Raw genomic sequence first — 12,897 nt, forward strand, 5'->3', positions numbered from 1 at the left:
GGTGCAACAAACAAGGTAGGGTGGAGTTGTTGGTTGTGTGTCAGAAGGTCCTTTGCGACTGGTGGCCAGGGCATCTTCCTGATTGCACACCACTTGGCAGGATCTCTAAATACCAGGGCAGCCAAACGTAGTGAACTGCCACATGCCAAGATGGTACAGGGAGTCTTCCAGCAAAGGAGAGAACCTTTGGATCTATCTTTTTGCCACCACAGGGAATGCACAATGTCCACAATTTGGCTTGTTTGATGTCACAAGGCAGTTCTTGCTTGGAGATGTCTTTTGCTTTGAAAGGAGCTTGGGACTCCTGTATGCCTTCCCATCTCTACATCTCCTGCCCAGGGTTCTCAAGGAGATTAGGAAGGCCCAGCACAAGTCATTCTTGCTCCCCCTTCCTCCCCCCCTCCCAACTGGGCAAGGAGAGTGTGGTACCCATAACTACTGGCCAGAGGCATCTGTTCTCTACTTCTGCTTCCTCTTCTGGAGGATCTCCTGTCATGTCCTGCACCTGAACATGCCCAATTTGCACCGTTATGCATGGAGGTTAAGCAGCCACATAGCTTTTGATCTTCCTACTGAAGTAATTGGTATGATCTTGCTAGCCAGGCGTCCCTTCACCAGAACTGTTTACATGTGACATTGGATGAAGTTTGTTATATGGTCTTCCACCCACAAAATCCAGCCTTTACAGGCTGCTGCAGTTTGCTGACTTACGGGTATTTTGTCTTGTATGGGCCAGAAAGGCCTTGCTGTGGTGATAATTAATGTTACTTATCAGCCCTCTCTGCCTTTTTACACCTACCTGATCGGCCATTATTGCACAAAGCACGTGCTCTGATGAAGTTTTTGAATGGCTGATTCATATATTTGTGACCAACTCCTTTTGTGATGCTTCAGTGGAACCTTAATTTGGTTTCAGTTATCTCATGTGTGCCCTGTTGGAACCAATACCTCTCAGCCTCCTTACACTGAAGACCATCTTTCTCATACCAGTCATATCACCTTGTGTTGTGATTGAACTACAAGTGTTACAAGAATTACTGTCCTGCTGCATATCCCACCTTCTTCCCAGCTACAATGGTACTCGGAAAAAAAGCAGCATTCCTACCAAAGGAAGTCATGCCCTTCCATATAGGCCAGTTTTCTTCATTCCAACTCAACCATTTAAATAGTAGGAGAGACTCCATTGCCTTGATCCCAAGAGAGCTCTAAGCATCTACATCGATCGCACCAAGGAACACCTGGTGGATGATCAGGTCTTTCTTTTTTTGTCTGAGGCGAAGATGGGTAGAGCTGTGCAGAAGAGAACCTTCTCCAGCTGGATTGTCTTACACATAAAGATATGTTCTGGATGGTAAAAATAAAAAAAAACAGCTTTCAGAAAGTCTTTGTGCTTAATCCACCAGAGCAAAGGCTCTTACCATTGCATTGGCAGGCAGTGTGCCAGTCTTTGACATCTGCCATGCAGCTACATGGGCCCAGTTCACATGTTTCAAGACACTACTTCCTGGACAGCAAGGTTCAGCAGGGGAGGCATTTTGTCCAGTCAGTACTTTTATAGTTTCCTGGTCTGATTCATTCCACAGGCCCAGCACGGAAGTAGATAGTGCTTTGAGATCTATTCACAAGGTGAGGAATCTGTGGTTAGAAGTACACATCATAAGAAAAAGCTGCTTACCTTTTGGTGATGCTTTTTCTGATTTCTACACCATCTAACTGCGAATTCTTCACTGACCCCATGCACCTCCTAGTTTTTGTGGGATGGCCTCATCTAGGCTGTATTAATAATATTCCAATCTAGAGATAGGCATACTGGTATAATCTAATTTCCAATGGATCTGCATCCGACGGCATGGACAGAGATCAGAAAGAAACTGGCATCAGCATCCAGAGTTGGGGACTATGCAGGGGCCCGATGTCCCCAACGTAGAGCTTCATGATACTACCTTCCAGGCCAGTGGGGAAATTGCTGGGAAAAATCACTGGATACAGTCTGACCCCAGGGGATATTCACAAGGTGAGGAATCCGCAGCTAGAAAGAGTATCCACCAGAAAGAGCATTACTGAGCGTGGAGTCAAATGGCTTACTGTGATCCAGGATAGAGGAGATTATATAGTGAGTCTATAAGTTGACCCGTAAGCAGGCACGTATTCCAGGGAAGATGAGGAGATGGAGACTCCTAATCTGCAGCAGATGGATGGTAAGGCAAACCACATGTAAGCAATGATGATATAAATCCAGGGGGCTACTAGGGCAAGGACTAACTGGAAAATGGTACTATAGAGGTAGAAAACAAAAAAGGTGGGGAAATGAAAGGCCGGTGTATGGAACAAGCAGAAAGACAAAACTACTACAAGTTGTTGCCAGACAAGGAAACATATGCAGCGTGGTTATAAATAAGTGCTCTACCACAGTTGATAGAGCACTCGCTAATTAGCAGTTTTGTTTTTACCCAATGCAGTGTGAAGGAGTAACAGTGATTTCTTATGGACTGGTCCAGACAGGTCTTAACTTAAGCGAATGTCCTTGTGTCCATTTTCCTACTTGCTTCTGGTGGAAATCCTGAAAATAGTAATTTTTCCCATTAATTTCTTCTTTGTCTTTTGAATGGCCATCATCTTTACATATTTATTATTCATCTTAATGATTTCATGATTCAAACAACTGGCCCAGGTTACATCCTATTTACTCATTTTTTTATGTACAAAATGAGGTGTTACTACATTGTACTAGGACGTCCTACAGTCGACCAGCTGTCTCCCAGCTCACATCCTGTCATTGAAATGTGTCCAGACCATCTGGCAGTGCCTTTCAAAATTCTTCCAGTAGCCATAATTTTCCTCTGTTTCTATTTTTAATCATTTTAAAATGCTTGGTGCATAGTCGGTGCAAGGAGACCATTTGAGAGAGAAATTTTTTTTAAAATATATATTCCCATAAACAGGTCTTTGCGAAAGTATGCCAGAGTTCAGGAAGCGCCTGTAGAACAGTTTTAAACTTCCATTTTTTTTAAACTGGCAGTTATTTTGTTCCTATTTTGCTTGGTGCTTGTGAAGTGAAAGAGGTGGCAAAAAACTCATTACATTAAGCATAAATGACCTACAAAGATCTGTTACCTGTGTGATTACTTGCACAGTGCATTTTAATCATTTGATTTCATTTAAGCCAGTGTATTAAATTATGGTCTCAGCTTTTTGCTGAAAAGGAAATGTGATGCTGTTGTGTTTCATGGGTGGGTCATTCCATGCATCTACTTTCTCAAATTTCAGAAATTAGTTTAATATTAGGCACAATCAGCAGACTGAGGCGTAGTTTTCATAATTAATTAATACTCTTCCTCACACACCGAATACAAGGATAGTGGTCTTGAAATTAATGTGTTCACAGGCTGTGAGCATATGTTGTCTTCGTAGCATAGAAACAATCTGATTCTCACAGATCTTTGTCACTGTCCTGGAAGTGTCCTTTTTACCTCCACAAATGTTTGAAGTGCATTTATTACTTTAAGCTAGTAGTTGCAGTTTTAGGTGGTTTCAGTTTAATGTTCATTCAATAGGTTTAGATAATAATAATGTCTATTGTTTATCTCGATGGCATGCATGGCTGTAGATACACATGCTCTGCATACTTCCGCCATCTAGTGTTGGGTCTGGAAGGTTGCAAGTTGTTTTTGTTTGAAACGTCTTTCAAGTCACTAAGTATAGCGACTCCTCCTCTTGTAGGTAATGCGCATTGACATCAACTCCACCTTCAGATTGTTTTCTTTTGCCGTTGGGTCTGTTTGTGTTTTCGGTGTACTCTGGTTCGGGGCCGTACAAGGCCTTTTTCCGTTCAGGAAATCTCCAATCCATAAGCATTGTGATTGACTGCAGAACTTCTCTTCCCTCGCGTTCCAAGACCAAAGAAAATGCTATCCCAATTGACTCGTGTTGATTGAGGCCCTCAGTGCTGCTACTTTTGATCCACAATTTTCTCCTTTCCACATTTCAGAGAATGAAATCCTAATGGAACGTATGCCCTTCCGTTTCTGTCCGAAGTGTCACTTGAAATTTCCGAGGTCCGATCTCCACGAGGTTTGCAACCATTTTCTCTCGTGGGAGCATCGAGAAGAGGACTGTGAAGCTTGCCAGTCTTTCTGGTCGAAAAAGACTGCACGATCAGAGATCTTGTTGCTGAGAGATGCAGCTGCAAAGTTTTGAGACTCCCGGCATCTTCGGTATCCAGGACACCATGTCAGACACCAAGCAGTAGCAGGAACTACAGGAGGCTTCTACTGCTGATGAGGAGGCTTTCTCCATTCAAGACTGGGACCCAGATGCCAGCATCATGCTTGAGATGCAGGAAAGTCCTGCAGGTCAACCATCCGTGAATAAGTCTCCCCCTGCTCGCACCAAAAAACATACAAATACGGAAACAAAGGCTATCGAGCCCCAACACCATCAGCCTATGCCCCAAAACCTTCCATGTCACATTCGGCACTGACTGTTTTGGCACCAAAAAGGCTTTCTGCTTTGGCACAGACCACTACGACACCAAAAGTAAAGAGCATTTCCACACTGAAGAAACTCTCACTCCATACAGCCTCGTAGCCAATAACATCCCCTGAGCCCATTCTTCACAAAATGAAACAACAGCTTCATGCCAAGGAGTCATAGCTGCATATAACCACACACAGGGAGAGTGATGGTTAAAGCGATGGTTATTTCACCATTTAAGAGGCCGCTTTTCTTTGAAGAGTCTATTAATCCACCAATGTCTCCAGTCAAACAGAGCAGAATGGAAAAGGACTTGGCACCCACCTCTACCTACGTGTCCACCACCAATTAATACACTACAAACAAAAACTCCCTCTTCTCCCTGATCTCAGGGTGACCCTCTTGACCTCTCTTCCCAGGGCTCAGTACAGTCTTTTCATTACACAAAGGACACGGGGATGACAATCTCACCCTACATCCAGTCCCTTGGTCTCAATATGATGTGGACACTTACATAGACACTGACACAGACGTATGCCCAGCTAGGCCTTCGCCACAGGACAATACCACTATGTTTCAAGAACTCATTGGGAGGACAGCCACATAGTATCAGTTGCCCCTTCATAAAGACCCCTTTGAGGATGATTTCCTTTTTGAGACACTCACCCCCTCACGTAAATCCACGTAGTACCTACCCATGTTGAAAGGTATGTTGAGGCATGCAGACAATATTTTTCAAAACCCCGCTATAGTGCGCATTATCACACCATGGGTAGAAAAAAAATACAAGGGCTCCCCGTCCAACGATTTGTTATTTTTATTTATTATTATTTTGTTTAATTTTTATTAAGGGTCACATTCCTGCTGACTCCCTGGTCGTATCCAGTGCCAGAAAAAGAGCAAACTCACAAGTCACTCAGGATGCTCCGCTTTCTTATAAGGAAAGTAAGCTCATCAATGCTTCTGGCAAACGTGTCACAACACAAGCAGCCAATCACTGGCGAATCGTCAACACACAAGGCTTAGTTGCCAGATACAATCATGCCCACTGGGACGAAATGGAGGAGCTTATCCAGTACCTCCCAAGAGGTCAAGAAATTGTCAGTGAGGGGGAGTTAATTTCCAGCAGCTCCAACTGCTTTAGACTCAGCCGACACAGGAGCAAGAGGAATTAACACCAGTGTCCTCTTGCGCAGACATGCATTGCTATGTGTTCCAGGTTTCAAGCAGGAGCTACAGCAGTCTATCTTAAATGTATCTTTTGATAAGGAACATCTGTTCGGCCCACAGGTCGATCAGGTGTTGGAGAAAATTAAGTAGGACAATGAGGTTGCGAAGTCCATGGAGGAGCTGCAGTCCCCTACTTCTTGTGGTACTTTTCGTAGGCCTGAATTCAAATCAACCTCTGTACCTACTACATCCGAAGCCTCGCAGTCATAGATCAAGGGACAACAACACACACCCTCTCACAGAGGTTTTTTACAGGCGTTCCTATATAGGGAATAACTACAGAGGTAGTGGAAAAACACTCTCCTCTCGAACCTCCTCAAATGCCACGAAGCAATGACTCACTGCACCTTCCCTTTGATTACCAAACACCTGTAGGAGGTCGTCTTCAGTTCTTTTTACACAATTAGCAAAAAATCACCACGGATCAGTGGATGTTGGATATTATACATGGTTATTGTCTAGAGCTCAATTCCACACCACCAAACATTCCCCCTTGCACTCACAGACTCTCACAAGACCATCTCGCTCTCCTCAAACAGGAAGTGCATGCCTTACTCATCAAAGGGACAATAGAGCCAGTTCTCTTTCAACATCACTATACTTTCTCATCCCCAAAAGAATGGCTCTTTAAGACCTATATTGGATCTTAGGCCGTTAAATCATTATATCATATCAGAACACTTTCACATGGTCACACTTCAGAATGTAATCCCATTACTGCAACAAGGTGACCTTTTGTCAGCACTAGATCTAAATTACGCTTACTTTCTCATTCCTATACATCCAACATATTGCAAATACTTCATATTTGTGATAGGACATCACTACCTATTCAAAGTGCCTTGGAGTCACAACAGCTCCAAGGGTGTTTACAAAATGCCTCACAGTAGTAGAACCTCACTTACACAGGGAGAAAATCCATGTCTATCCATACTAGACAACTGGCTCATCAAACCCAGCAACCTCAGTCAATGCTTGCATCGTACCAAAGTCACAATAGACTTACTTCATCAATTAGGTTTCATAACTCCTAAGTCACATCTCAACCCACTTCAGATACAGTCCTATTTTGGGGGGGCATTCTCAATAGACAGTCGGAAAAAGTATACCCAAATGCAGCAGGGATACAAACCTTTCAAATACAGCTTTCTAATTTTCGACCTAACACCCAGTCAAAGTAAAATTAATCATGAAACTCGTGGGAATGATGGCTTATTGCATTGTAATAGTACCACATGCACCTGTCACAGGAATGTCTTTCACGCCAATGGTGTCAGGCACAGGGTCAAATAGATGACCTAGTGTTGGTGGACAGCCTCACCTTTCACACTCTGCAGTGGTGGAACAAAACCACCCTGTTAAAAGGGTGCCCATTTCTGGACCCTGTTCCCCCCCCCCCCTTCCCCCCCCCCGACCATTCTGACAGTGGACACCCCTCAGACGGGGTGGGGTGCTCACCTACAGGACCTCACAGTCCAGGGTCTCTGATATTACATACATCGAGTCCTGCACATAAACTTTCTAGAGCTGCTAGCCGTTCACCTAGCACTCAAAGCCTTTGTGATCCATCTCACCAACAAAGTAATTCTCATACGCACAGACAACATGAAAACCATGTACTATGTGTAAAAACAGGGGGGGGGGCATTCTCTACAGCTGTCTCATCTTGCAAGACCATTTGGTACTCAGCAGTTCATCCCAATATATGCCCGTTAGCAACAATTTTGCCGACCTCCTCAGCAGGATGTGGCAACAAGTCCACGAGTGAAAACTCTACCCCAAGTCCTTCTCCCCTACTTTCAAAAGTGGGGATTTACAGATATAGGGCCTGATTACAACTTAGGCGGAGGGGGTTAATCCGTCCCAAATGTGACAGATATTCCACCCACCGTTTTACGAGTTCCATAGGACATAATGGAATCGTAATACTGCGGGCGGGATATCCGTTACATTTGGGACGGATTAACCCCCTCCGCCAAAGTTGTAATCAGGCCCATAGTCCTCTTCGCAACACAAGAAAACAGAAAATGCCCAAACTTCGCATCCAGGTTCCCACACCCTCAGTCCAAGGTCAATGCTCTATTGATGAACTGGTCAGGGATATTTGCCTACGCTTTTCCACCTCTCCCTCTGTATCTGGTTCGGAAACTCAGGCAAACTTCTCTCACACTCATTCTAATGGTTCCCATACGGGCCTGACAACCGTGGTTAACCATTCTTTTAGACCTCTCAGTAGTACCACACAAGAAGCTTCCCCTCGACCCAGACCCTTCTCACTCAGAGTCAAGGTCAAATCAGACACCCCAATCCAAAGGAGTTGAATCCTGCAATGTGGCTCCTAAATTCATAGAATTTGGTTATCTAAATCTACCGCAGGAATGTATGGATATTCTTATGGAAGCACGCAGAGCATGTTATGCAGCAAAATGGAAACATGTTGTGCACTTTTGCATTGCTCTAAATTGGGATCCCTTCAAGGTATTCATCCAAAATATCATCCTTTACCGTATTCAGTTACAGAAGGCAAACTTAGCGTACACTTCCATTAGGCTTCATTTAGCAGCTGTAGCTGCTTATCTTAAGAACAGACAGCACTTGACACTCTTCACAATTCTTGTCATTGAAGCGATTATGGAAGGGTTCAAAAGAGGAATACCACCAAGATTACCCCCAGTGTCGTCTTGGAACCTAAATGTAGTCCTCACCAGACTTATGGGCCCACCACTTGAGCCTCTTCACTCATGTCCTTTCCAGTTCCTATCATGGCAGTTGGCCTTTTTAGTTGCCATACCCACCCTCAGAGATGTTAGTGAGGTCTGATTAAATTTCCAGTCTTCTTTTCTCAACCAGACTCAGTTGCTGAAAGAGCTTTACACACATTAGATGTTAAAAGAGCGCTAATGTTCTATAGTGATAGGAGCAGAACTTTTAGGAAATCCAAACAAATTTTTGTTGCTTTTTCCCCACCTCATAAAGACAACCCTGTTACTAAATCTACTATAGCAAGATGGATCGTCAAATGCATCCAAACTTGCTATGCAAAAGTTAAAAGGCCACTACCCATTACACCTAGAGCACACTCAAATCGTAAAAAGGTGCATCTGTGGCTTTTAAGGTAACATTCCCATAGTTGACATATGCAAAGCAGCATCATAGGCTACACCACACACTTTCACTAAATACTACTCTGTGGATGTCTTTGCACGCCAGCAAGCTCATTTAGGCCAGGCAGTGCTATGCACTCTATTTCAAAATAATACAACACCCACAGGTTAGCCACTGCTTTTAGGGAGGTACTGCATTCCAGTCTATGCAGAGCATGTGTATCTACAGCCACACATGCCATGAAATGAAAAATGTTACTTGCCCAGTAAGCATCTGTTTGTGACATGTAGTGCTGTAGATTCACATGCGCCCACCCACCTCCCCAGTCACCTGCGGTTGTAGTAGACTTTGCTACACGTTAACATGCATGGGCTTTTTCAGTTATTTTAAGTTATACATCACTCCATTCCTACACCAACTGCGGGAAAACAATCTGAAGATGGAGTCAATGCCCATGCGCATTACCTACAAGAGAAGGAGTCACACTATACCTTGTAACTCGAAAGACTTTTCTAACAAAAACAACCTGCAACCTGCCAGACCAAACACTAGATGGCGGAAGTATGCAGAGCATGTGAATCTACGGCAGTACATGCCACAAACATATGCCTACTGAGTAAGTAACCTTTTCCTTTTGGTACTTTTGTGTTTTGTTAAGGCTGTGCTTAAATTGACCAATAACATTTTCATTGCCTGTGTTCTGTTTTGCACAGTTCAAGCCATCCTTATTTTCATGGTACAATGACTATTTTGGACACTAATTGTTGGCTGTAGGCATCCTAAAAGTATTGGTGGTCAAGTTAGCCCTGCAAAACACCTATCGTGGGTCCAGCGAATCAAGATTGATGCAAGTCAACATAAACACTTGAGTCGCCATTATTTAAAAAGAGCAGTAAACACCAACTATTTTATTTTATTATTATTTTTTTTCATTCTCCCACTCTGGCTAATAAAACTAAGTGGCAAATATTATCAAATGCTGCATGAAGATCTAGTATCTGGTAACCTTCTCCCGTTAACTTGTGGTTTTTAAGATCTAGTAAGGTTTCCATTCTCCTTGCCACTGAGGAATTAAACTGTCAGTCCCATAATATCTGTCACTTTTGCTTTTATAATAATGCCCTATTTACCCCACTAAGATTTTGTAAACCTTAACCATCGGTGGGTCTCAGCAGTTGGCCTGTAGATGGCTGGGTCAGTAAGGAGAGCTGAAATAGAAGGTATTGCCCATGGTTGTACTATACTATATATTGCTATTATTATCCTTAATATTTTACTAACTGAATGGGGTACTATGAAAACCCAGATTGGCCTTTCATTAACGTCGGTGTATTTAGGTAATGTACTTTCTTTTTTTAATCCGGGAAACACCATAGTAAGCGGCAGCTTGACTATGTGCTATGTATTTTGTATTATATATGTTAGGTACACTACACCAGACCAATGTGTAATTTACCTTTCCAGGTTTGTTATTTGCAGTGACAGATATTGTTGGCTGGCTGTTTTTATTGACCTTTCTTGAGGCAGAGTTAGTGTTACGTCATGTGTCAAGTATAAAGAGGGAATCTAAGTCCCTTAACCCTAAAGTTATACATATCCTTGTAGTCTCAGATGTTCACAGCAATTCTTATGTTATCAGGTACATGATATGAGGACGTGAAATGACCTGCTATCTTGTTCTGTAGACCTGGCAAGAGAATATAATGTTTATAGATATCATGATGTTCTTGTTGCTTTTAAAGTTGTAATGACTATTTTTAGCAAATAATGCAGTGTCCTATTATGTTTTTATAGGTGTATGTCTTTGGGTTAAATTGCAGTAATTGTCTTGGGACTGGAGACAACCAAAGCACAATTGTTCCAAAGAAATTAGAAGTACTGTGTGGTAAGAAAATAACTAGTTTAAGTTATGGAAGTGGTCCCCACGTGGTCCTAAGCACTGAAGGTGAGTCAATAAAAGTCTACTTGTACAATGTTTTAAGGACTCATGAATATGTATCTTCATTTTTGATTTGTCTATGAAACATTCCTGGTATAAACTGTGAGTTTAAACATCGCCAACAACAACACTCACTCTGGAATATTTGCGAGTGAGGCCAGGGATTGAGGCTGCACTCTGGATTTTAATTTCCAATGTAGCCATCATATAACTAGTGCGATTACTGTGCATTTACTATAAGACAGTAAGTGCTAGATCTATTAGATATGCAGAGTTATTGGAAATATTTGTTCTAATATGTGAGATGGTAGCTAAGAAACAGACATGTTTTTGTTATCCATATAAGGAAGGGACAATTGAGTAACAGTCGTGAATCAATATCTTTTTAAGAGGCTCTAGTAATCTACTGTAAAAATAGATTTAAAGCCTGGACTAAAAGTGGAAGTCACATACTTTCGAATATTCAACAATGTCAGGCCAAAAATCCATGATAACTTTACAAAGCACTATTTAAAAACGTATATGTAATATAGTAAACGTTTTGCCTCAGGAAAGTCTTTTCTGGGTGAACCAATGAGAAATGTAAATTCAATCTCACCAAAGAGATTATTTTAAGAGTGTTGCCTTATGGCATGCCCCAAGGGGTCCTCAAACACTGCTGCAGATTTGCTTGACGTTATATACGGAAACAGTTTACTCTACTGAAAAATTCCATCAAATATAAGAACAAGCTTTTAGTAATGGCTCTGATTTAGAGCTTGGCGGACGAGCTACTCCACCATGGCTGTGGCGGATATCTCATCCACCTCATTACAAGTGCATTATGCCCTATGACACTTGTAATGAGACGAATGGGGTATCAGTCTCATTGTGACGAAGTAACCAGTCTGCCAAACTTGTAAATCCGGCTGATCATGTTTAGGTATGTGCTTTTTAAAAGTTTCATGGCCTGTACTGTGGCCAGACAAATACTTAGACTGGTGACCCTTATGAGTAATGCATGCACTGCTTCCATCCTCCGTGAATGGTAAAAAAAGGTCAGGATCTCACTTACACCCACAGAACAGAATTCTTCATAAAGTAAGCTGCCTCCGTCGTCTCTGGCAGTCAATCTACCACATGTTTGCTTTTGCTGCATTGATTTAAAAAAAAGCTGTTTGAAAAAATGTTTCCCTTCTCCCTCAGAGGGAGAGAGATAACTTAGAAGAAAGCAATGTGGGGAGAGTGAAAGGGTTGAAAAGGTCTGCCTTGATCATGCTTTTAAGTTATTTCTAAGGATTCCGGGTCAACAACTCTCTTTCTGAACTTATCGTCAGTTGTTGTTTCACCATGTTCTCATTATGCTTCAAATACCTTGTTGACTTATATGATGAAGCTGTTTGAAAAGAAAAGTCTGTTTAAGACTCACTTCCACTCAGCCTTCATCATGGAGCCACACTGCTGTAAAATCACAAGTTTGTATTGCCCTATTGGCAACACCCATCAACAGCTCTTACCACAACAATCCTATTTACAACAATCTCCTCAAAGAAATCTTTAATGAAGGGTTTGTTTTATAAGCCCTTAGAGAAGACGGCTATGGGTTGCCTAAATCCTTCTCCCCTTTTGAGGATGTCTCGCCCTCTGATGATAGTGGTTTCTGCCAATCCTCAGTTTAAAGGGCTGTTTTCTCCTGTAGGAATTAATGAAAACTTTTTACTACCCGTTGGAGATCTCTAACAAAATAAATACAAATGTTACGTTTTTGACAAGATGACCTTTAACAATGTCACATTAATGATGAAGGCATCTTTGTCTGCCTCTCTGAGGCAAAAACGAAACACACCTAGTTCATTACTCAAATAAAGTGAAACAGCTGGCACAGCTCGAGCCTATAGACACTCATCTTCTTCGTCAGCTTCTGATTCAGTGTCACCCAAAAATGTTTGTAAGGCATTGTATGCTTTTGGGAGGAAAAAAGGTTACTGCTAGGCCAGCCAGCACTGGTAGTTATAACAGTCAAATGTGTGGCACAGCTTAATTCCCCTCCTAAATCTGTAGAAGAAGAAAGATAGAAGACAATTTATGAGATGAAGAAGGCCTATATAAAATGAAAATCAGTAAATCCCTTCAGGCAATAAAATCTGTTTGATTTCCAAGATTGCCAAATA

General features: G+C 42.2%; 1 protein-coding gene across 3 annotated transcripts in view; it reads left to right on the forward strand.

Moving 5' to 3' along the window:
• Positions 1-12,897, forward strand: part of RCBTB1 (RCC1 and BTB domain containing protein 1) — a 330,491-nt gene that overhangs the window by 65,893 nt on the left and 251,701 nt on the right. For all 3 annotated transcript variants that reach the window (XM_069205364.1, XM_069205366.1, XM_069205365.1), the window contains exon 3: positions 10,603-10,753. In XM_069205364.1, coding sequence (XP_069061465.1) covers positions 10,603-10,753 — 151 coding nt within the window. The remainder of the gene's footprint in view (positions 1-10,602; positions 10,754-12,897) is intronic.

This window comes from Pleurodeles waltl, chromosome 8 (assembly GCF_031143425.1).
Source record: "Pleurodeles waltl isolate 20211129_DDA chromosome 8, aPleWal1.hap1.20221129, whole genome shotgun sequence".
NCBI classification, from domain to species: domain Eukaryota; kingdom Metazoa; phylum Chordata; class Amphibia; order Caudata; family Salamandridae; genus Pleurodeles; species Pleurodeles waltl.